General features: G+C 40.5%; 1 protein-coding gene and 1 long non-coding RNA gene across 2 annotated transcripts in view; one reads left to right on the top strand and one right to left on the bottom strand.

The window, feature by feature from the left end:
* The window catches only part of LOC133632714 (AN1-type zinc finger protein 3-like), a 54580-nt gene extending 39234 nt beyond the window's left edge, over nucleotides 1-15346 (bottom strand). The window contains exon 1 of the mRNA XM_062025324.1: nucleotides 14977-15346. Within this exon, the coding sequence (XP_061881308.1) occupies nucleotides 14977-15059 (83 nt within the window). The 5' untranslated portion in view covers nucleotides 15060-15346. The remainder of the gene's footprint in view (nucleotides 1-14976) is intronic.
* A 3688-nt stretch (nucleotides 15347-19034) lies between these two features.
* LOC133632725 (uncharacterized) overlaps nucleotides 19035-26630 on the top strand; it is a 47236-nt gene continuing 39640 nt past the window's right edge. The window contains exon 1 of the long non-coding RNA XR_009821696.1: nucleotides 19035-19671. This is a non-coding gene — a long non-coding RNA (uncharacterized LOC133632725). The remainder of the gene's footprint in view (nucleotides 19672-26630) is intronic.

Genomic DNA, 26630 nt, shown 5'->3' on the forward strand with positions numbered 1-26630 from the left:
GTACAAGGTTCCACTGACTTTTGATATTCATGTGAACCGCACTGTGGATACAACGGGAACACGTACGGTGAATATTCGCACCACAGGGAATGAGAAGTCGTCCTACTGTGGTTCTAGCTTGCCATGCTAACGGCCAGAAACTTCCGCCCACGGTGATATTCAAAAGGAAGACCTTGCCAAAAGAGAACTTTCCAGCCGGCGTCATCATAAAAGCTAACTCGAAGGGATGGATGGATGAAGAAAAAATGAGCGAGTGGTTGATAGACGTTTACGCGAAGACACCGGGTGACTTTTTTCACGCAGCGCCGTCCCTGTTGATCTATGACTGCATGCGCGTCCACATCATCGATGGTGTCAAAACACAAGTGAAGCACACCGAAGAAGAATAATTCGAGGGATTTGTGGATGAGTAATAACTTAAGAAAGTAAGCTTTAAATGTTTATTTTGTGTGTTGTGTGACACTAACGTATGAGCAACGTTGAGTTATTGATGTTGCTATTATTGCTCTGCACTATTTTTGTGATTGCACATTTGCACATTACATTTTGGGAGTGAACAGAGTTGTTAGACCGCTGGTTTGTAATATATTATTAAAGTTTGACTGACCTATCTGACTGTTTTGTTGACATTCCCTTTAGCGTAGCGTAGGTGCGGCTAATAGCACGGGGCGGCTAATAGGTAAACAAAGTTTTGAAATATGCCGTTCATTAAACGTGCGGCTAATAACACGGGGCGCCTTATGGTGCGGAAAATACGGTATATATATATATATATACACATATATATATATATATATATATATATATATATATATATATATATATATATATATATATATATATATATATATATATATATACACCGTATTTTTCGGATTATAAATCGCAGTTTTTTTAATAGTTTGGCCATGGGTGCGACATACACTCCGGAGCGACTTATGTGTAAAATTATTAACACATTACCGTAAAATATCAAATAATATTATTTATCTCATTCGCGTAAGAGACGAAGCAAATGGCAGCAATCGTCACACACACGTCAGCAATCGTCACTCACACGTCAACCAATAAGGGTCACGGCAGAAGTGCATTGTGGGTCATAAGATGCTAACTGCTATATGCTACTGCCGTAGCTAGTAAAATGGATCACATCAACATTGGTGGTAACTTATAAAAACTGAGAAGGGCTGAACTAAATTGGCACCGAAAAGGAAATCATATACTGCAGATTACAAGCCGGACGGTGTGAAATATGCAGCAGAGAACGGCGATCGAGAAAGAAAGAAAGAAAGGACATACCAGAGGTGACACCGGGGAGGAAGATTTAATCAGATTTAGCGATCGGGAGTGACAGATTGTTTGGTAAACGTATAGCATGTTCTATATGTTATAGTTATTTGAATGACTTGCCATGATGTGTTGCGTTAACATACCAGGCACGTTCTCAGTTGGTTATTTATGCGTCATATAACGTACACTTATTCAGCCTGTTGTTCACTATTCTTTATTTATTTTAAATTGCCTTTCAAATGTCTATTTTTGGTGTTGGATTTTATCAAATCAATTTCCCCCAAAAATGTGACTTATACTCCAGTGCGACGTATATATGTTTTTTTCCTTCTGTATTGTGCATTTTTGGCCGGTGCGACCTATACTCGAAGCGACTTATAGTCCGAAAAATACGGTGTATATATATATATATATATATATATATATATATATATATATATATATATATATATATTATTTTTTTAAATATACTTTCAGTTAGGTGTCTTTAAACTGACAACATAAACATCCAGTGTAACAAAAGTAAAACAGTAATGTTCACGGTAATGTCTTTCAAATTTTAACTTCAGAGAAACAGTGTCCTCTGTAGTGGACATCTTATATAACTTTGGAAAATGCTAATTCTCAAAAAAAGTTTGCTGGCAATTTAACTTTTAATCATGTAAAGACCTCACAAATTGATGCTTGGCCTCCTTGGCATCAAATATATTTTCTGGGCGGTGTGTTCCCCGCAGTACAGTGTCACCAATGAATTTATTTTTGCCTGCCGCATAGCCTACTTAAAACATGGATAACAAATCCATTTAAAAAATGAGTTGATTCAATGTTATTGAAAAAAATGTGGATTAAAACGTCACAACTTCGGACCACCTTTATGTGTCTTCTTAGAAACACTCCAGACGAAGGCGGCGACTTTGCCTTGCAGTATATTCAGACTAAAGAGGTTGTTTTTCGTCGTAGGGTTTGTTTATCTCTTAGTTAGCAACATAACTCAAAACATTATAGATGGATTTTATTGAAAACTTTAGGAAATGTCCGAAAAAAACAATCTTTTCTCTATCCTTTACGACCTTCCACACACGGATCTCGTAGACTCCGACACAAACCTCACCCAGGTCACTGCCATTTCCAAATATGACACTATTAATTTAGAGATTATAGATGTATTTTGGTCAAATTGAGACTACATGCTAAATTTCTCCACAGTGAAGATCTAGAAAGTTAATAAAGTCTGCCTTAATTCTTAGCAAAACTAAATACTCGACAGGGTTTTCCCTTAATGTAACTGAACATGGCGCACCGCCACGGTAAAATAATGGCCGCAACGCCTTAAAAATAACGTTTTTTTACGTGAAAACAAATCAAATGAATATAATGTATTGTAGCCTCCAGAAGAAGTCAAAAGTCAGAAGATCGCTATTTTTAACTACTATTGCCAATCTAATGCTAACAGCCAGACCTATTCCAACAAGTGTTATCTCTGATGCAAACACTTTTGTCTCCATGCTTTGCCGAACACGCAACACTTCTTCATTCTCCGCCAATCCGCTTTCAAGCACGGACGGTGTGTTTGAAATCATGGAGTGGCGTGGTTTGGTTGGTAGAGCGGCCGTGCCAGCAACTTGAGGGTTCCTGCTTCCGCCATCCTCGTCACTGCAGTCGCGTGCTTGGGCAAGACACTTGACCCACCTGTCCATGTGCCACTCACACTGGTTTAAATGTAGCTTAAAAGATGTAGATAATGGGTTTCACTTAGTAAAGCGCTTTGAGTCGCTAGAGAAAAAGTGTTATATATAGATATATATATAACATATTGCTCACTTCATGGGAAAAAATAAACATCAAACCCATCAAAACCCACACAAACATAAAACATTACCACCAACAGGTCGTTACAGTATGAATGGTTTTTTATAGCCTATTATTTGCGCACTATTGGCTAGTGATGCACCGAAATTCAGCCACCGTAAAAAGACTTTGATATCTGAAAACAGTGCTGCTGAAACCATATGTTGTGATGTAAACAAGACGCACACGATTGTCTGGAGCGTAGTCGGCATGTGGACGTAACTTTACGGATACCCGTGGACAGCGATCCATAAAATGTGCAAATTTTAGGAGGACAGTGGTGGCTTTTAAGGAGAGATTTCGTCAGGGACATCGATGGACAGGAGTCTCTAAACAAGATTACATTCAATATTAACACCAGAAAAAGATGCTAGATTTGTTGCTCGTCATTTTTAATAATAAAAAAAAAGTCTCAAAGTCTCTTCGACAATTGAAAAATTCTCAACAAAGTACCTTGTACAATAAGGAGAATTAATTGAAAATACAACAAAATTGCATAATATAAAAATACATGCTAACACTAATTAATACCACATATTTGTTTTAAATCTAGGTAGAGTATACATTTCTATTTAGATTTTTTTTTTAAAAATATCACAGCAAATTATATGATTACATCATCGGACATGGGAGGAGTTCGGGGAAGCCATGGAAAACGACTTCTGGACTGCTTCGAAGCAAATCTGGACCACCATCCGCCGCCTCAGGAAGGGGAAGCAGTGCACTATCAACACCGTGTATGGTGAGGATGGTGTTCTGCTGACCTCGACTGCAGATGTTGTGGATCGGTGGAGGGAATACTTCGAAGACCTCCTCAATCCCACCAACACGTCTTCCTATGAGGAAGCAGTGCCTGGGGAATCTGTGGTGGGCTCTCCTATTTCTGGGGCTGAGGTTGCTGAGGTAGTTAAAAAGCTCCTCGGTGGCAAGGCCCCGGGGGTGGATGAGATCCGCCCGGAGTTCCTTAAGGCTCTGGATGCTGTGGGGCTGTCTTGGTTGACAAGACTCTGCAGCATCGCGTGGACATCGGGGGCGGTGCCTCTGGATTGGCAGACCGGGGTGGTGGTTCCTCTCTTTAAGAAGGGGAACCGGAGGGTGTGTTCTAACTATCGTGGGATCACACTCCTCAGCCTTCCCGGTAAGGTCTATTCAGGTGTGCAGGAGAGGAGGCTACGCCGGATAGTCGAACCTTGGATTCAGGAGGAACAGTGTGGTTTTCGTCCTGGTCGTGGAACTGTGGACCAGCTCTATACTCTCGGCAGGGTCCTTGAGGGTGCATGGGAGTTTGCCCAACCAGTCTACATGTGTTTTGTGGACTTGGAGAAGGCATTTGACCGTGTCCCTCGGGAAGTCCTGTGGGGAGTGCTCAGAGAGTATGGGGTATCGGACTGTCTGATTGTGGCGGTCCGCTCCCTGTATGATCAGTGCCAGAGTTTGGTCCGCATTGCCGGCAGTAAGTCGGACACGTTTCCAGTGAGGATTGGACTCCGCCAAGGCTGCCCTTTGTCACCGATTCTGTTCATAACTTTTATGGACAGAATTTCTAGGCGCAGTCAAGGCGTTGAGGGGATCTGGTTTGGTGGCTGCAGGATTAGGTCTCTGCTTTTTGCAGATGATGTGGTCCTGATGGCTTCATCTGGCCAGGATCTTCAGCTCTCACTGGATCGGTTCGCAGCTGAGTGTGAAGCGACTGGGATGAGAATCAGCACCTCCAAGTCCGAGTCCATGGTTCTCGCCCGGAAAAGGGTGGAGTGCCATCTCCGGGTTGCGGAGGAGACCCTGCCCCAAGTGGAGGAGTTCAAGTACCTTGGAGTCTTGTTCACGAGTGGGGGAAGAGTGGATCGTGAGATCGACAGGCGGATCGGTGCGGCGTCTTCAGTAATGCGGACGCTGTATCGATCCGTTGTGGTGAAGAAGGAGCTGAGCCGGAAGGCAAAGCTCTCAATTTACCGGTCGATCTACGTTCCCATCCTCACCTATGGTCATGAGCTTTGGGTTATGACCGAAAGGACAAGATCACGGGTACAAGCGGCCGAAATGAGTTTCCTCCGCCGGGTGGCGGGACTCTCCCTTAGAGATAGGGTGAGAAGCTCTGCCATCCGGGGGGAGCTCAGCCGTTGCTCCTCCACATCGAGAGGAGCCAGATGAGGTGGTTCGGGCATCTGGTCAGGATGCCACCCGAACGCCTCCCTAGGGAGGTGTTTAGGGCACGTCCGACCGGTAGGAGGCCGCGGGGAAGACCCAGGATACGTTGGGAAGACTATGTCTCCCGGCTGGCCTGGGAACGCCTCGAGATCCCCCGGGAGGAGCTGGACGAAGTGGCTGGGGAGAGGGAAGTCTGGTTTCCCTGCTTAGGCTGCTGCCCCCGCGACCCGACCTCGGATAAGCGGAAGAAGATGGATGGATGGATGGATCATTGTAACCACGCCCCCACCGTCACAGGTATCTTGGCTATCTAGGTGAAACCCTGCTCGATTTCAATAACATATGATCACAAGTTTTTACTAGTTACAGACCACACATCACAACCAAGGAGAAAACAAAACTTTCATTGGCGGAGGTAATCAAATCAGGTTAATCAAAGGGAATAGGAAACATAAGCAGGAAAGAAATGACTATATGCTTATCAAGACAAAGGAAGTTGGAGAACAGGACACCCAATCAGTCCCGTAAGTGGTCCACTGCTGCTACTAATGAGAATGATTGGAACAGACAGGAAAGGGAGCTTCGTCACCTCAGTGATTCTGTTTGACGTTACTGACATGACATCTCAAAGGAGCTAAGCTTAGGGTGGTGGGAATCAGTCGATATTGATATGTATCATGATGTAAATGAAAACACTGTTGTTGTCACGCATTAATGTCACATTGCTATTACGTGAGATGTGAAGACAATAAAAGCTTATTTTTGTTTAAATATTATTATTCTATATTTATTTTTCTTTCATTTTCTGTACTGAAAAACATGTTAGGATCTGCAAACGTTTTGGATTAATAAAGTGGGTGCATATACAGCAGGGTTTCCCCTTATAATGTAATTGAATGTGGCGCACCGCCACAGCATTTTGATTACTGCCACACCTTGAAAATAAGGTTTGTTTGTTTTTTACTTGAAAACAAATTAAAGTTTTATAATATATTATAGCCCCCAGAAGAAATCACAAAGTCTGACGCTATTTTTAACTTTTATTGCCAATCTTACGAAAACAAACGGCACAATGCAACAAGTTTTACTTACTGTGCAAAAACTTTCGTCTCGCGAGTCTGCACTTTCCCAAGCACACAACAACACTTCCTCATCATCCGCCAATCACCTTTCAGGCACCTACGGTGTGTATGCGACCATGGGAAAAAATGACATCAAATCCAAACCACACTAGGGCTGCAACAACTAATCGATTAAATCGATTAAAATCGATTATTAAAATAGTTGCAGATTAATTTAGTCATCGATTCGTTGGATCTATGCTATGCGCAGAGGTTTTTTTTGTTTTTGTTTTAATTTTTTTAAAAAAAATGTTTTAATAAACCTTTATTTATAAACTGCAACATTTACAAACAGCTGAGAAACAATAATCAAAATAAGTATGGTGCCAGTATGCTGGGTTTTTTTCGATAAAATACTGGATAGGATAGAAATAGGGACGGCGTGGCGAAGTTGGTAGAGTGGCTGTGCCAGCAATCGGAGTGTTGCTGGTTACTGGGGTTCAATTCCCACCTTCTACCTTCCTAGTCACGTCCGTTGTGTCCTTGGGCAAGACACTTCACCCTTTGCCTCTGATGGCTGCTGGTTAGCGCCTTGCATGGCAACTCCCTCCATCAGTGTGTGAATGTGTGTGTGAATGGGTAAATGTGGAAATACTGTCAAAGCGCTTTGAGTACCTTGAAGGTAGAAAAGCACTATACAAGTATAACCCATTTATCATTTATTTAAATGTAGTTTGTCTCTTTTATCCGATTAATCGAAGTAATAATCGACAGATTAATCGATTATCAAATTAATCGTTAGTTGCAGACCTAAACCACACTAACATAAAACATTAACATTAGCTGGTTGTTACAGTATGAATTTATATATATATATATATATATATATATATATATATATATATATATATATATATATATATATATATATATATATATATATATATAATTATTATTATTTGCGCACTATTCACAAGTGATGTAGCGAAAACGTGACTACCGGAAAGATATTTTGATAATCGAAAACTGCCCTACCGAAGCCAGATGTAAACAAAACACACTCCATTGTGACTGTCTGGAGTGATGTCAGCATGTGAATGTGGACGTGATTTTTATATACATTGTAGATATACCTGCGGACAGCCATCTACAAAATGTGCAAATATTAAGAGGACAGTGAGTCCAACCAGAGCAACAGCGCCAAGCAAGTGGGACGTCATGCTCGCTGCAGCTCGCCTCTTTCGTCCACGCCATCGAGGGACAGCGGTCGTTGTGTCTTAACACGAGTACAATTTGTAATAACAAGAAGATGATAAAATGGTTGCTAGTTGTTTTTAATTGTTTAAGAGTCATTACAAGTCTGGGAACACTTGAAGAAATCTCAACAAAGTACATTGTACAAAAAGCAGCAACAGTTGAAAATATGGCAAAACGATAACAAATATACATGTATATGTTAATACTAATTTATAAAAACAGATGTTTTTAATGCATGTATACATTTTTTGAGACCTTTTAACAAAAAACATATCATAGCAAATTATGCAAATGACTTGATGACGTCATGGGGACCACGCCCCCATCACCACAGGTATTCTTGGCAGTTTTGGGGAAACCCTGTACTGTATTTTAAACTAAACCAAAAGCCTGACACACACAAGCAAACACTTTAAAGTTTTCAAACAGAACACAAACACCAGTGGGGGCCTGTGTGAACTTTGACATGTGTTTGGGAGCGGGAACCAAAGAGGTTATGGCTAGTTAGAAAACACTAAAAACTCAAATAATCTATTCCAGGATGAAACTGTTTCCCAAATGATATACTGTATTATGCTAAACACCTTCATATATTATGCAAAACCCACTTTTCTTGCATGTTGGCACCTGTTTTTGTGTATTTGGATCTCCATAACCCCCCAAAATTAGAATTTAATCCATGGAGGAAGGGCTGCGCGACATGCCGGTATTATAATAAATACCGGTATATTTGAGAAAGCGGTATATATTTGAGACAATAACGCCATACTGGTATCTTTTGATGTGCCTTTGTTACGGCTGTTTGCTCTTCTCTGCGCCTGCCGGGCGAAGCACAGGGCATCCTCTTTGGCTCACCCCCACGCCTTGAGTGTTTATGGAGGTGGAGGCTTCTTTCTGAAGCACCATGATGCGCAATGATGTGCTGCGCATCAAACTTTTTTTTAAATGACGAGGTGCTGCTGACTTTTTGACTCCGGAGTGAGCAATGCCTTGGACAGCAACTGCATTTGGCAATTGGTGAGTGACTACAGCTTTATTTAAACATACACCAATTTGCTCTCCTTGTAGTGACTTTATCACTAATTGCATCCGTTGTTCACTTCTGTGAGCGACTTAGCACAGAAGCTAATGATATCTACTATCTGCATCAAATATTTAACTAAAACCCGGTTTAAAACTGGCTGAGAAGTAATTTTAAACCGATTAGCCAGTGGTTTTCACCGCAGTGAGCAAGTAGAAGCTCTATCTATCCCGCGCACAAACGTGAGGATATACACCTAACATTCATAAACAAAATGAAAGGAATTTGCTGTGACATAGTAACGGCCAACTTATTAATTTTTAAAGAATAAACTACACATTACGTTACGGCTTACAACAAAAATGGTTACCTAGCCGTAAAACACTGAGGAAATCTTTAGCACTGCATTAGCAACATTATAATTATTTTTTTAAAATATATATATTGGATACCGTTATTCAAACGAAAAATACCACGGTATCAGTTCTGGTCCTCATTGCCCAGCCCTACATGGGAGTATTGAGGAAAAATGTATCAAACAACTGAGCCTTGTTCCGAATGAGTTGTCTGAGATTTGCCATGATTTGTGACGTTCACTATGTTTGCATGCATTAAATTAATCTGATTCCTCAAATAGTTAGTTTTTTCGTTTTTTTGTATTTTCACATCTACGTGTGAAGTCCAAGTGTCCATGCACACTCTCTAATGCAGTGGTCCCCAACCACCGATTGGTACCGGGCCGCACAAGAAATAAAAAAAATATATATTTTTTTTTTTTTATTAAATCAACATAAAAAACACAATATATAGATTATATATCAATATAGATCAATACAGTCTGCAGGGATACAGTCCGTAAGCACACATGAATGTATTTCTTTATGAAAAAAAAAAAAAAACACCCCCCCCCCCCCCCGAACATACCCCCTTGCGAGATCTGGGGCCGTACTTATCAAGCTTCTTAGAATTACTCCTAAGAAGTCTGTTAAGAGTTGACTTAAGAGTAAATAAATTCTTCGCTGAAAGCTGCACTTAAAAGTTAGTTATCAAGCGTCTTACTCACACTTTCAGCGAAGTGTAGGACTGAATCTTAAGTGTCACACTCAGAGCTGAATTACGACATTACTATGTGCCGTAAACGGAATTTTAGGTGACGTCATTTCTGTGTCCATAGAAATGACCAATCACGGAAGGGAATCCGTTGTCTAAGAATAAAGAAATATCTTGGAAATATTTAAGTGGACAATGGGAGTGTATATTTTGACAATAAACTACAAAATAATACAAAACAAACTAGTCCCCGCCGGCACTCACGCTACCGCTCCCTCTCTTCTCTTCTATCGCCCACACACTCACTGACGTCACTCACCTCACGGCCACACACATACGCTACTGTCATAACATTTTCTTTCCAATTCATTAATTAGGCAACTAATTTGAAACTGGTGTGGGTGGCTCTATATATACTAGCCCACTGCAGACACATGCAGAAATCAACAAGGAATCGAAAAGTATTAAATCTGTGACCAAAATAATATCCGCTCTGTCTAAACGATACCGTTTGATCAGCTGCTCGTCATCAAAAAAAAAAAAACATTGTTCCGTTCCCTGAACGTTCGCGCACGTCTCTCTCGCCTCAGTGCCATCCCCTGCTGGCAACTCCTAACCACTTAAGACACCTCTGAAGGTCTCTTAAATATCGTGGAGAGTAGGAGTGATTCTTAGACTTAAGAACGTTGATAAAAAGCTTTTATTCTTAAGTTTGAGAGTAGGACTAAATTTCGCAAATTCTCAGGACTTAAGTGTAAAATGGCACTCTAAGAAGCTTGATAAGTACGGCCCCTGGTTTCCAAATGCATGTGTTTCCATGGGTTGCAGGAGGCTTATTTAGAACCAAATTATTTGAGAAATTGGACTAATTTAGTGCATGGACACAAATTTACTGTAACTTTGTTAGGTCAGCAGATTGCTCCATACATTGTACAAACCCTGTTTCCATATGAGTTGGGAAGTTGTGTTAGATGTAAATATAAACGGAATACAATGATTTGCAAATCCTTTTCAACCCATATTCAATTGAATGCACTACGAAGACAAGATATTTGATGTTCAAACTCAAACTTTTTTTTTTGTTGCAAATAATAATTAACTTAGAATCTCATGGCTGCAACACGTGCCAAAGTAGTTGGGAAAGGGCATGTTCACCACTGTGTTACATGGCCTTTCCTTTTAACAACACTCAGTAAACGTTTAGGAACTGAGGAGACACATTTTTTAAGCTTCTCAGGTGGAATTCTTTCCCATTCTTGCTTGATGTACAGCTTAAGTTGTTCAACAGTCCGGGGGTCTCCGTTGTGGTATTTTAGGCTTCATAATGCGCCACACATTTTCAATGGGAGACAGGTCTAGACTACAGGCAGGCCAGTCTAGTACCCGCACTCTTTTACTATGAAGCCACGTTGATGTAACACGTGGCTTGCCATTGTCTTGCTGAAAAAAGCAGGGGTAACGTTGCTTGGATGGCAACATATGTTGCTCCAAAACCTGTATGTACCTTTCAGCATTAATGGCGCCTTCACAGATGTGTAAGTTACCCATGTCTTGGGCACTAATACACCCCCATACCATCACAGATGCTGGCTTTTCAACTTTGCGCCTATAACAATCCGGATGGTTCTTTTTCTCATTGGTTCGGAGGACACGACGTCCACAGTTTCCAAAAACAATTTGAAATGTGGACTCGTCAGACCACAGAACACTTTTCCACTTTGTATCAGTCCATCTTAGATGAGCTCAGGCCCAGCGAAGCCGACAGCATTTCTGGGTGTTGTTGATAAACGGTTTTCGCCTTGCATAGGAGAGTTTTAACTTGTACTTACAGATGTAGCGACCAACTGTAGTTACTGACAGTGGGTTTCTGAAGTGTTCCTGAGCCCATGTGGTGATATCCTTTACACACTGATGTCGCTTGTTGATGCAGTACAGCCTGAGGGATCGAAGGTCACGGGCTTAGCTGCTTACGTGCAGTGATTTCTCCAGATCCTCTGAACCCTTTGATGATATTACGGACCGTAGATGGTGAAATCCCTAAATTCCTTGCAATAGCTCGTTGAAAAAGGTTTTTCTTAAACTGTTCAACAATTTGCTCACGCATTTGTTGACAAAGTGGTGACCCTCGCCCCATCCTTGTTTGTGAATGACAGAGCATTTCATGGAATCTACTTTTATACCCAATCATGGCACCCACCTGTTCCCAATTTGCCTGTTCACCTGTGGGATGTTCCAAATAAGTGTTTGATTAGCATTCCTCAACTTTATCAGTATTTATTGCCACCTTTCCCAACTTCTTTGTCACGTGTTGCTGGCATCAAATTCTAAAGTTAATGATTATTTGCAAAAAAATAAATGTTTATCAGTTTGAACATCAAATATGTTGTCTTTGTAGCATATTCAACTGAATATGGGTTGAAAATGATTTGCAAATCATTGTATTCCGTTTATATTTACATCTAACACAATTTCCCAACTCATATGGAAACGGGGTTTGTAAATGTTTTCCGGCTTGTGTGAGTCCTCTAATTTTATTGTTTGTAGCTTGTTTGTAGTCCAAACTATATGTCCATGGTGAGACCTATAAGCTACTCCAACATTTTTTTTTTTTTTTTTTCTGTCTTGCCTCTTGGTGAGGGTGGTTTTAAGGAGCGCCCTAAGTGGCTGATCCGTTGGCGGTCCCGTCTTGTCTCCCTGTAACGTATGTCTGCTCTTAGCGGGATTGTGCCGAAAATGTAATTTCAGTTCTTATGTGTCTTGTACATGTTAAGAATGGACAAATAAAGCTGCTCTCTGCTCTGCTCAACATCAAGCCTTATTCTGAAGAAGTAAGATTTATTGTATTTTTGACAAATGGACAGTTAAAAATGAAAGTCAATGCTTAGCAAAAAGTTTGTGACCTTAAATTTAAGTTTTCGCTCGGTCATCAGGAATTGGGGGCCAGGTTAGGTTCACTTGCAGAGGTAATAGTGCATTCTGGCTTTGTTTTAGGATTTTACCTAGGGCCAAATGTCTGTAGCATTTTGTGGCAAATGTATTGGTAACTGATGTGATATGTATAAACAAAATCATCTTCTTCCTACTCCCTTTTGGAAATGTTGAATTTCAAACTGTAAGCAAGAGATGCATGCTGATGTTACTTTGATGCATGTTTGAAATAAACTAAACCAACTAAGCAACCAAAACATGTTTTGCAAGGACGGCGCTACACCGGGGCTAGTGGGGTTATAGCCCAGTCAGAAATCTGGTTAGGCCCAGTTGAACTCCCCCAGCATTTCAGGGCCCTAATATGCAAAACCAGCATGTCTTACCTATTGGTACCTGCTGTTGTGTATTTGGGATTTGCATAAGTCCCGAAAATTTTAAATCAAACTTTGGAGGCATTACGGAGATACTTATGAAACAATCTTGCCTTCCTTCACACTTCCTCCAAAGGAGCCGTTTGAAATTCACCCCATTTGTGACATCTTACTGGTTTGGTCAGTGGATTATCCAAATATGGTAAAAATAGTGCCATGTAAATAAGACCGCCCAAAAAACAGGACAGTTTTGTGGCAGCCAATCGTCTCTGCGAGTCAATCTTTGCTAAGCCTACCACCGGGCTGAGTCTATCTTTCTGTGGACAATCAGCAACTGGGTCCATCTTTCCGAACGCCTATCAAATTTATTTTGGCTGCCCAATCACAGCATGAATGCAAACTTTTTTGGCCCACCCCCAGAGCGAGTATTTGTAAATTGAGCGGTTTGCATTTCGTACCCTGTAGGCCTAATACTAATGTTACTATTAATAATTTCTTATGTTGCGATCCAAAACAATATTGCCAATGCAAAATGGTCTGTTTTCATTAATTATGCATATGGATAGACACTCATTTTTGCATTTTGGATGTATTGCCTGGTTATCCCTGCTCAGTAGCCTTGTGGTTAGAGTGTCCGCCCTGAAATCAATAGGTTGTGAGTTCAAACCCCGGCCGAGTCATACCAAAGACTATAAAAATGACCTCCCTACACAGCATCAAGGGTTGGAATTGGGGCTTAAATCACCAAAATGATTCCCGAGTGCGGCCACTGCTGCTGCTCACTGCTCCCCTCACCTCCCCTCCCAGGGGGTGGAACAAGGGGATAAGTCAAATGCAGAGGGTAATTTCACCACACCTAGTGTGTGTGTGACTATCAGTGCTACTTTAATCTTTTTCATCTTTATTAGCAGGTGCTAATAAAGATTAGCACTATCTATTGCTGTAACTGTCACCTTCACACGTGAAACATTGTTGCCATCGTTACTTGTGTTAGGCTTAAATATTTTGTTGAATATTCTTTGGTCAAATTCAGTTAAAACGACTTTTATATATCGCAAATGCTTGTGCTGTGTATCATTACTAATATTATTGGAAAAAATAGGAACTGAAGTCATGAAAATCATTATTTTCTTAGCCCCGACCCACCCCCCACCCCCTTGATTGTAAATAATTATATGTATATACTCTGATGATTAACTTGTGTGATGACTGCATTATGCTGATAGTATATATTTGTACCATGAATTGATTTACGTGGACCCCGACTTAAACAAGTTGAAAAACTTATTCGGGTGTTACCATTTAGTGGTCAATTGTACGGAATATGTACTGTACTGTACAATCTACTAATAAAAGTTCCAATCAATCAATTAACCCCAGGAAAAATCCTAGAGCTCTCCCTGCTATTTTGTAGTCAACCAAGGCTTTGTTTTTAAGTTATGCCAGCCAGATAATATCAAAGTCAACAAGACTTTATTTTAGCCAATGTTAGTATTGGGGTGTTGCAATACAAAATAATTAATAATGTGAATTTTCTGAATGTGTGTTATTAAAAATGCTATACTAACTACGAAACAACACTTCTGTGGTGCATTCACAAACAAAAACAGTGTCAGAATCCTGCCGCTTCACAGCACAGAAACACAAAATAGACAATACATCAGGTTGAAGTGAGGGGTTTGATACACGGACGACTTTATAGTCCTAGTCAAACAAACCCTCTCCCAAGTTTTTGCGAACACTCTTACCATCCCATGTTATTAGCGCTCTTGCTTCTGCCACATTAGCTAGATTATCCGCTCCCGTCAGGGGGGACATGAAGGAGGCCAGCGGGGGTTAGCCAGCAGCTAATGCTACAAAACAATAAGGAGGGGAGGAGGACGGGGGCTCATAACGAGCTCATCTCAGCTTGAGCTGCTACCGCTAATGGCTAAAACGGCTAAGCTAACCGTCGACAGTGAAGCTAAAAAAAAAAAGACATGTGTTGAGAGGTTTTCGCTCTTACCCCCAGAAGCCGCACGGACAACGCGGGGGTACGACGTTGACGTTACTCGGGGGCTTGCTGCCCTCGCTCCCCGTGTCCCCCATGACGGTCTCCCGTGTTGAGGCTCTCCGTGTAGCAGCAGGTGAATCCGGGGATGGAAAATAGGGCCTTTAACTCGCCGCGTTAGAACAAGATGCGAAGAGCTTCCTTAGTTTCTCCAAAACGCACCAGCCGAGGAGCAGTTTGCCGACACGGGCGGCCACAAAGTCCAGTGGATTAAAACAGCCTAAAGGGAGAGTGAAACATCGGAGCCGTCAAAGCCGATGACGGACGGAATCACCGGGGATTCCTGGGCCGATCAGCTGGAGAGAGGACTGAACCACTGCGAGAGAGGCGGGGAAGTATTGTGGGCAAACCAGGCGTCTAAATGCTCTACCGGCGACATTAAACCACGAAAGTGGATTTAAAATACACATTCGTTATAACGCTTTGAATAAATAAGTATACACTTAAACACCTCAGAATGAGCATCGGGCTTTTTAGTCAACTTGGTCTTGGTATGATCCATGCAAAACCTATAAAGAGGAAGCCGACAGCTTTGAAGGGTATTTAAAAAAAAGCTAAATTTACTCTAGTACCAAAACTGGGCAAACGTTTTAGCAGTGAGTTCAATTTGGTGTTTCACTACATTTACATGTATACATGTTTCTATTTGAAAATAAAAACAATACTAATTTTGTTTTCAAACTACTGTACTTGTCCCCCCGAAAACCAATCGGTGTTTTACTACATGTACATGTATACATGTTTCTATTTGAAAATAAAAAGCATACTAATTGTGTTTTCAAACTACTGTACTTCCATCCGTCCCTCCATTTTCTACCTACAGCTTGTCCCTTTCGGGGTCGCGGGGGGTGCCCGGAGCCTATCTCAGCTGCATTCGGGTGGAAGGCGGTGTACACCCTGGACAAGTTGCCACCTCATCGCAGGACCAACACAGATAGACAGACATGTACTTGTTCCCCAGAAGACCAATTAAAGTTCCTTGGAGTAGCCCAGTCGATCGAGCTGGATTCAGGTGCGTAACTGGCAACCTCAGTCAGGGAGAGGGGGAGGGGACTACATAATTTTGGCCGTGATTGCAGTACCATTTCTGGCCAGATTATTACATATGGCTCCTTTAAAATGTCAATGTTTTAAAGGCCTACTGAAATGAAATTTCAGTAGGGGATAGCAGATCCATTCTATGTGTCATACTTGATCATTTCGCGATATTGCCATATTTTTGCTGAAAGGATTTAGTATAGAACAACGACGATAAAGTTCACAACTTTTGGTCTCTGATAAAAAAAAAGCCTTGCCCCTACCGGAAGAAGCGTGACGTAGTCAGTTGATCATCTCCTCATATTTTCCTATTGTTTTCAATGCAGCTAGAGCAATTCGGACCGAGAAAGCGACGATTACCCCATTAATTTGAACGAGGATGAAAGATTCGTGGATGAGAACGTTAGAGTGACGGACTAGAATGCAGTGCAAGACATATCTTTTTTCGCTCTGACCGTAACTTAGGTACAAGCTGGCTCATTGGATTCCACACTCTCTCCTTTTTCTATTGTGGATCACGGATTTGTATTTTAAACCACCTCGGATACTATATCCTCTTGAAAATGAGAGTCGAGAACGCGAAATGGACATTCACAGTGACTTTTATCTCCACGACAATACATCGACGAAACACTTTAGCTACGGAGCTAACGTGATAGGATCGTGCTTAACTGCATATAGAAACAAAATAAATAATGATAAATGGGTTATACTTGTATAGCGCTTTTCTACCTTCAAGGTACTCAAAGCGCTTTGACAGTATTTCCACATTCACCCATTCACACACACATTCACACACTGATGGAGGGAGCTGCCATGCAAGGCGCTACCAGCACCCATCAGGAGCAAGGGTGATGTGTCTTGCCCAAGGACACAACGGACGTGACTAGGATGGTAGAAGGTGGGGATTGAACCCCAGTAACCAGCAACCCTCCGATTGCTGGCACGGCCACTCTACCAACTTCGCCACGCCGGGGACGGCGTGGACTGACTGGACTGCAACGGCGTGGACTGACTGGAAGGATAGACAGAAGATCAACAATACTATTAAACCATGGACATGTAAATACACGGTTAATGCTTTCCAGCTTGGCGAAGGTTAACAATGCTGTTGCTAATGACGCCATTGAAGCTAACTTAGCTAGTGAGCTAACGTGATAGCATCGGGCTCAAATGCAGATAGAAACAAAATACATAAACCCCTGACTGGAAGGATGGACAGAAAACCAACGATACTATTAAACCATGGACATGTAAATACACGGTTAATGCTTTCCAGCTTGGCAAAGCTTAAAAATGTTGTTGCTAACGACGCCATTGAAGCTAACTTAGTATAACGGGACCTCACAGAGCTATGATAAAAACATTAGCGCTCCACCTACGCCAGCCAGCCCTCATCTGCTCATCAACACCCGTGCTCACCTGCGTTCCAGCGATCGACGGCGTGACGAAGGACTTCACCCAATCATCCGTGCGGTTGGCGGCTAGCGTTGGCTAGTGCGTCTGCTATCCAAGTAAGTCCTCCTGGTTGTGTTGCTACAGCCAGCCGCTAATACACCGATCCCACCTACAACTTTCTTCTTTGCAGTCTCCATTGTTCATTAAACAAATTGCAAAAGATTCACCATCGCAGATGTCCAGAATACTGTGGAATTATAAAATGAAAACAGAGCTATTTTGTATTGTTTTCAATGGGGTACCGATACTTCTGTTTCACAGGCTACGTCACGCGCATACGTCATCATCCAAAGGCGTTTTCAACCGGAAGTTTAGCGGGAAATTTAAAATTGCACTTTATAAGTTAACCCGGCCGTATTGGCATGTCTTGCAATGTTAAGATTTCATCATTGATATATAAACTATCAGACTGCGTGGTCGGTAGTAGTTGGTTTCAGTGGCCTTTAAAATTCAGTGTATAAAAACTCAGTGTTTAAAAATTCAGTGTTTATAAATTCAGTGCGTACAAATTCAGTGTAAAAAATTTCAGTGCTGAAAAATTTGCAAAACGCAAGACCCACTTCCGGCAAAATAAGATTTAAGCAAACGATCCTGTCTCAGAACCAGCCAATGAGTTGTCAAGTTTGAAGTCACGTGACACAGTTCTTACAAAGAGGCAGGTAATGCAACACTACATGCGGCAAGTCAATGTGATTAGCTGTAGATGTTTTATCCCCTTTTATGAATACTGTAAACAGTGGAGGTTGCTAAAAAAAAATCCAAGATTCTGTAAAAAAGGGAAAAAGTTGATCGCTCGATGATACAAACACTCACATAACAATGACTGATACTAAAAACGTTATAACAGACCATCTCAAAAATGAATGGACATTTTTGTTTTTCACTGAATAAGACCCTCAGAATGTACATAAAATACAGAATGTGGGATTTACAATAATAATTATGAAAAATAAAACATAATATTGACAATATATGAATGTTGCTCTTTACTGCAGACCACCTCCTTGATCTGCATCATTTATAATCGAGCAAGAACAACGAAAATGCAAAAAACATGTTGAAAAATGTCAACATATTCAATATAATATTACTGTTATGCAGAACTTTTTTGTAGAAATCTGCCTTCATTTGACACAGTAGACACTCGTGTCACAGACTTGTTGCCCTGTAAACAAGCCCCACACACTCTGCCCCGTACTTTGTCTACATGGAGCAGAGCTTCTTATTGTTACCGTAGTAACACGTATGTCACTCAAAAGTACAGACTCTAACTATTGCCATTGGAATCATTTCTATAGTTTGAAAATATCCAGCGGACCATATTAAAATGTTTATTATGTTGCATTATGCCCAGACCTTTTTATGCTGTTTTGCAAGACCTGTGTCAGTGACTTCAAGCTTGACACCTCGTTGGCTGGTTTTGATACAGGATTGATTGCTTCAGGCTTAATTTACCAGGAGTGGGTCTTCATTTTTGAAGCATCAAATTTTTCTACACTGAATTTTTTCAGCACTGAATTTTTTAACACTGAATCTTTAAATACTGTATTTTAAAACACTGAATTTCAGTGAAAATGTCAGCATAATTTGATTTGTTCACAAAATTCAAATGCAAAAAATTCAGTTACATATATTCAGTGTAAAAAAAAAAAAGTTTTCGTAATAAAGACAAACATCAACCTCGGTAGTGTTTCACTTCATGACACCTGCTGTATTACTTCAACTTTCTTAAGGGATGGTGTTCCTTTTTTCTGACTTAAAAATGTTGTTACCATGTTGGATACTACTGTAGTGTTAAATAATACTAAAGCGTCAGAATCATAAGATTCATGTATTTGGGCATGAGCTTGCACACAGTTTTGGAGGCCTCTGAATGCTGTGTTTTGGGATCTTTTTTTAACATTTGTGATGTCACAGATTGACGGGGGTATTTATGTGGTCCTCCTCGTACATTCTGTGTAAGCCAACCTCCTTTGTCTCTGCTGAGCGATCGCAGTCGAGACTGCTGCCTGAAGTTTCCCATGTCTAATGCTTCCCCGCATGCTCTGTTGTCTATAAAATAATTACTTCCATCTTTGTTTGTCCACAACATTTTACACAGGACTGTTTTGTCAAGGTGCTAAACTTCGGCGGTTTCAGGAAACACAAGATTAGGTAGGTCAAAGTATTATTTTCATCTTATCTTGGCACACGCATATCACTGACATGCGACATGTATCAAGATAAAAGCTGGTGAAAGCAGCTTTTTTATGCTGCTCCATATCGACCGGAGAATGAGCAGGTGTTTATAATTTACAGTACATTATCTTCCAGAAACATCATGTACTGACTCTCTATATTTTAACCTCCCGAAACATCATGCAGTGATTTTATTTATTGTAACTACTTTTTAGAAGTCCACTTAAATGTGTGTTTTTATATACTGTATGTGTGTATGTTTTGTGTTTTTATGCAAAAACATTTTTTTTTTTTTTTTTGAGAGGATTAATAAAATGTATCTAATGTTTAAGAAGTTTATTTTTAACCATGTCTGGAAACAAAGATATATATTCAAATTCAAAAGATAAATTCTGATACTTTTGAAAGGGTGTGTCGTTGAGGGTTTCATTTACATCTAAGGGAAAGACTCCGCACATGAACTGTTTGCAGACAGACACAAAAGTGTTTTTTTTAAATGTGACTGTGGAGCAAAATTTTCACCAAAGCATATCTAATATAACCTGACTCTCGCCAGATCCTTGTAGTTCGCTGAGCTCCACACAAGGATCTGGGCTCGAGGGCATTGAAAACTTCTTCAAGATAGCAAAAAATAATGAACCAATCAGGATCGGCGGGCGGGATTTCATAGATGTGACAAAGCGCCGAAGCGACTGTTTGATTCAAACAACATTGGTGACACGCAGCGAGGAGTCGTGTGCTGACATCGATTCTGCTATTGCAACTTTTTTGCGACATCGATCATTTACTGACATCGCTGCATTGTTTCAGTAAAAGTTATCTAACTTTTCGCTCTGTCGTTATCCAATGTGTCGGCTGTTCTGTTTTGGATTTCCCAGAGGCGCTCTCATCAGCGTCACGGGTTGATTTCGATGTGAGTGGTTGAAGTAGCACGTCGTTCAAGATAATGGACAAGTGGTTTATCCAATCACATACAATTATTTTTTTACAAGGCCCCACCTTCTGTAATACATCTCCTATTGAGAAGTCCCAGATCCTTGTGTGGAGCTCAGTGAACTACAAGGATCTGGCGAGAGTCAGGTTATATCAATCAATCAATCAATCAATCAAAGTTTACTTATATAGCCCTAAATCACGAGTGTCTCAAAGGGCTGCACAAGCCACAACGACATCCTCGGCTCAGATCCCACATCAGGGCAAGAAAAAACTCAACCCAATGAGATGACAATGAGAAACCTTGGAGGGTACCGCAGATGTGGTGTAAAGTATATCAAACAAACTATTAACAAAGTGATCACTGCAAACTCGTGCATTCTTGGACTCTGCTCCCTTACACTGGAATGTGTGTTACTTTTATAGTCATTGTTTTGTAAAATCTGGCACTCTTCGCCCTTTTTGATAACCTCTCGAGCAACTCTGAAGAACCGGTTATCCTTTCCGCGATATGAACGACTCGTACAGCCGAAAAAAATACAAGTAGGGCTGTCCGATAATGGCTTTTTGCTGATATTTCCGATATTCCGATATTGTTCAACTCTTAATTACCGATACCGATATCAACCGATACCGATATATACAGTCGTGGAATTAACACATTATTATGCCTAATTTGGACAACCAGGTATGGTGAAGATAAGGTCCTTTTTTTTTTAAATTAATAAAATAAGATAAATAAATTAAAAACATTTTCTTGAATAAAAAAGAAAGTAAAACAATATAAAAACAGTTACATAGAAACTATTAATTAATGAAAATTAGTAAAATTATCTGTTAAAGGTTAGTACTATTAGTGGACCAGCAGCACGCACAATCATGTGTGCTTACGGACTGTATCCCTTGCAGACTGTATTGATATATATTGATATATAATGTAGGAACCAGGGGCCGTACTTATCAAGCTTCTTAGAATTACTCCTAAGAAGTCTGCTAAGAGTTGACTTAAGAGTGAATAAATTATTCGCTGAAAGCTGCACTTAAAAGTTAGTTATCAAGCGTCTTACTCACACTTTCAGCGAAGTGTAGGACTGAATCTTAAGTGTCACACTCAGAGCTGAATTACGACATTACTATGTGCCGTAAATGGAATTTTAGGTGACGTCATTTCTGTGTCCATAGAAATGACCAATCACAGAAGGGAATTCGTTGTCTAAGAATAAAGAAATATCTTGGAAATATTTAAGTGGACAATGGGAGTGTATATTTTGACAATAAACTACAAAATAATACAAAACAAACTAGTCCCCGCCGGCACTCACGCTACCGCTCCCTCTCTTCTATCGCCCACAGACTCACTGACGTCACTCACCTCACGGCCACACACATACGCTACTGTCATAACATTTTCTTTCCAATTCATTAATTAGGCAACTAATTTGAAACTGGTAAGGGTGGCTATATATATACTAGCCCACTGCAGACACATGCAGAAATCAACAAGGAATCGAAAAGTATTAAATCTGTGACAAAAATAATATCCACTCTGTCTAAACGATACCGTTTGATCAGCTGCTCGTCATCAAAAAAAAAAAAACATTGTTCCGTTCCCTGAACGTTCGCGCACGTCTCTCTCGCCTCAGTGCCATCCCCTGCTGGCAACTCCTAACCACTTAAGACACCTCTGAAGGTCTCTTAAATATCGTGGAGAGTAGGAGTGATTCTTATACTTAAGAACGTTGATAAAAAGCTTTTATTCTTAAGTTTGAGAGTAGGACTAAATTTCGCAAATTCTCAGGACTTAAGTGTAAAATGGCACTCTAAGAAGCTTGATAAGTACGGCCCCAGAATATTAATAACAGAAAGAAACAACCCTTTTGTGTGACTGAGTGTAAATGGGGGAGAGAGTTGTTTTGGGTTGGTGCACTAATTGTAAGTGTATCTTGTGTTTTTTATGTTGATTTAATAAAATAAAAAACCATACCGATAATTTCCGATATTACATTTTAAAGCATTTATCGGCCGATAATATCGGCAGGCCGATATTATCGGACATCTCTAAATACAAGCATAGGGCAGTTTTTCTTCGAGAACGGCTAAATGGCGCTTAGTAACCATTGAGAACAGAGCTGGCTTGACCAGCACGCATATTTAATGTGTTGGTCTTGAGCCGGATGTGACATCAGTAAAACCCAAGCAATTGCAAGAAAGGTTTTTTTATATACAGTATATATACTGTATGAAAAAACAAACATCATTAAAGACACCAACTGACATCAAAACACATCAATTGATTATTTTATTTTTTTGACAGTCCATACATGTTGACATACATTTGTAGGACTACGCTGCAGCGCAACCTCCTCCTTTTTCACAGCTATTTCAGACATAGTAGATATATAACAGTATATACAACAGAACATAATATGCAATATTTAAAGTCTTGATAAATCACACTGCGTGTGCTAATTAATCATATTTGACATTTTTTCGTATTTGACTTTTATACATAGTCATACTCTTAGGCTCACACAATCATTGATGGCATGTCTGCAAAGCTACCAAGTTGTCATCTGTTAAACGTGATACTCTCTACTACCTTAAATATTGGTGGTATGTCATTAAATACAGTATGTACTAATTGTGCAGCTGTACGCTTACAATCACTGTGTTTGGCCCATGGCTCACTGGCACATTTTCACTTTGGCCCTTGGAGGCAAAAGGTTTGGACACCCCTGATCTAGACCATAAGGAAGTGTGCCAAATATTACAATGATCAGATATCCCCTTTAACGTTATGGTTTGTTTCAAGATGTTCTTTTTCTGTTGTGCAAGATGGTGGTTCTTGCCAGGGGCGCTGTATTAGGGGGAAAGTTTGGACAATTCCAAGGTCCCCGAACTGACAAAAATAGGATTGTTGTGCATGACACAGCTGACTAGAAGGGGCCCAATGTGATTTTTTTTTAAATGGCATTTAAAGGCATCTAGGGATAGGCTGATTGTCAACACTAAATTGGCCCGAGTGTGTGGATGCTTGTCTTTCTATCTGTTTTGTCCAGGGTGTACCCTGCCTTTTGCCCAAATGAAGCTTGGATAGGTTCCAGCCCCCGCGCGATCCTGATATTGACAAGCGGTAGAAAGTGGATGGGATCCAGAATTTCTGGCACTAAGTTACTAATGTAAAAGTGTCTAGAGGACATACTTGCCAACCTTGAGACCTCCGATATCGGGAGGTGGGGGGGGGGGCGTGGTTAAGAGGAGAGTATATTTACAGCTAGAATTCACCAACTCAAGTATTTCATATGTATATACCGTAATTTCCGGACTATAAGCCGCACCTGACTATAAGCCGCACCAGCTAAATTTAGGAGAAAATACAGATTGCTCCATATATAAGCCGCACCCGACTATAAGCCGCAGGGTTTTGATGTGTAATTACCGTAGTATATAGGGGTTCCTGCTACCACGGAGGGGATTGTCGGGACAGAGATGACTGTTTGGGAACGCAAAGCGTCCCATTTATTAACAATAAATCTTTCAATCATTCAATCAAACTTTCACATCTTTGACATGGGGAACAGCATTCGTGCAGAGTACAAATAATACAACGGTGCAAAGTAATACAAAGTGCTTGCCTGTACGTTATCAAAATAACCAGCCTACCTGTATATGAAAAGTCAGTCTTTAATCATTGTGTCATCGTCTTCCTCCTGCGTACTAAAACCACCGAAATCCTCTTCGTCGGTGTCGGAGAAGAACAGGCCGTAAATAAGCCGCACCCTTGTATAAGCCGCAGGGACCAGAACGAGGGGGAAAAGTAGCGGCTTATAGTCCGGAAATTACGGTATATATATATATATATATATATATATATATATATATATATATATATATATATATATATATATATATGTATGAAATACTTGACTTTCAGTGAATTCTAGCTATATATATATATATATATATATATATATATATATATATATATATATATATATATATATATATATATATATATATATATATATATATATATATATATATATATATATATATATTTTTTTTTTTTTTTTTAATTATACATATAAATAAAATAAATACTTGAATTTTAGTGTTCCGGAGGCTATCCAGTAGATGGCAGCATTGTCCTGTTTAACTTCTCCGTTCATGTCTGAGTATATCATTTCGGCCCCTGTGTTCAATGGAGAAGTCTGTTTTACAAAATGTACAGGCAACATACATACCCCTTCCCCTTCGAACTGTCCTGGATGAACTGAAATTCTTGTTTTCATTCGTTTTGGAACTTGCAAGCGTATTTCTTCATCTTGCTCGTCGACGGCGTCGCCATGTCTGTAACTTCCTCGTTCTTCTGCTTCGTCTCCTTGTTGTGTGCGCAGTTGTGCACTCTACTCTCTAAAAGCCGTAGATGTTATGACGTCATTGGGCAGGCAAGCTGTTTATATTGTGGAAAAGCGGACGTGAGAACAGGCTGTCCCCACTCAGGTCCGCATTGAGCTGGAGGGGGCGTGGCCTCCAGCTCTGGCTGAATACCTGAAGTTTGTCGGGAGAAAATTTCTGCCGGGAGGTTATCGGGAGAGGCGCTGAATACCGGGAGTCTCCCGCTAAAAACGGGAGGGTTGGCAAGTATGCTAGAGGAGCAAGGTGTCAAGTGTGCCTAAGACCAGCAAGGGTTGCCAAATGTGAATGTTATCAAGTAATCAGAGTAAGGTCCTAGAGTTGTTAATGTGACTTTTAGTTTTTTTTAGTTTGGTTTAGTGCTTTCTGTCTGCAGGGAGGAACATATGGGCTGAACAGAGCTAACTGCGTGTTTGTTTGGTACAAGGAAATACCATAGAGGATTGCACTCATCTCACTTTCAGTCTTGCTAGAGGCTGTAATCCAATACAGTAACTTACAACAGACCTAAATCATATTTTCTTCCCAGATTCATAACTTTTAAGCTCCTTTGACACTTTTCTACTTCAATCCTGCATACTGTATGTTGTTCAAAATAACCAAATGATCAGTCAGTCAGTGCATCATACAGGGACTGTTGGTTCTAGTTACAGACATCAGTTTGCACCCAGTGCTTACTGCTTTTCCCTCCTCACAGCCTGAGTCCAGCCTCGGGCTCAGTGGTCCTCAAGAGACTTTCTCAACACCACTTCAAAGAGGCCTCTCCTCCCCTTATACACTGCATAACCCCCCTCTTTCTTTCTCTCTACTATCCCATGCAGCAATAAACACCAGAAGTTTAGGAATTAATTAGACCCTGGATCAAATACAGGTTAGACATCCTGCACCCTCAAGATCTATGGATCTGTATATGGATTAAAAGTCTTTGAGCACAGCTTTTCAATCTATCAATTATTCAGTTTGGGAATCCCCTTTTTCTGTTACCAGTGCACAGACTTCCACCCAATGACAAAAATGTGGTGTCCTCTTGACCTTTTGGTCAAAAGAGGAGAATGAAGATAGTACGTTAGACGTACTCTAGGCTAGAGTTGTCAGTGATCAGGTCCTGGACCATTTAGCAGGACAAGACAGTTATTATAATCAGGACCTTTAGATAATTGCCAGGGTTTCCCTTACATGTAATTGATCCTGGCGCACGGCCACATCATGATAATGGCCGCCACATCTTCAAAATATATATATTTTCTATCAAATAAAAACCATTTTTTATATGAAAACAAATTTAAGTAATATATTGTATGAATGGATATACTGTATATATTGTTAGTCTATACTAGTGGCCATAATAAGTTTGAAAATGATCTAAAATATAAAAATGTTCCTCTATGCCAGGGGTCACCAACGCGGTGCCCGCGGGCACCAGATCGCCCGTAAGGACCAGATGAGTCGCCCGCTGGCCTGTTCTAAAATAAATAAATAAATAAACTTTTTTTTTTTTTTAAATCAACATAGAAAAAACACAAGATACACTTTCAATCAGTGCATCAACCCAAACAACCTCCCCCCCATGCACACTCATCCACACC

The sequence above is a fragment of the Entelurus aequoreus genome, linkage group LG02, assembly GCF_033978785.1.
Source record: "Entelurus aequoreus isolate RoL-2023_Sb linkage group LG02, RoL_Eaeq_v1.1, whole genome shotgun sequence".
Classification (NCBI taxonomy): domain Eukaryota; kingdom Metazoa; phylum Chordata; class Actinopteri; order Syngnathiformes; family Syngnathidae; genus Entelurus; species Entelurus aequoreus.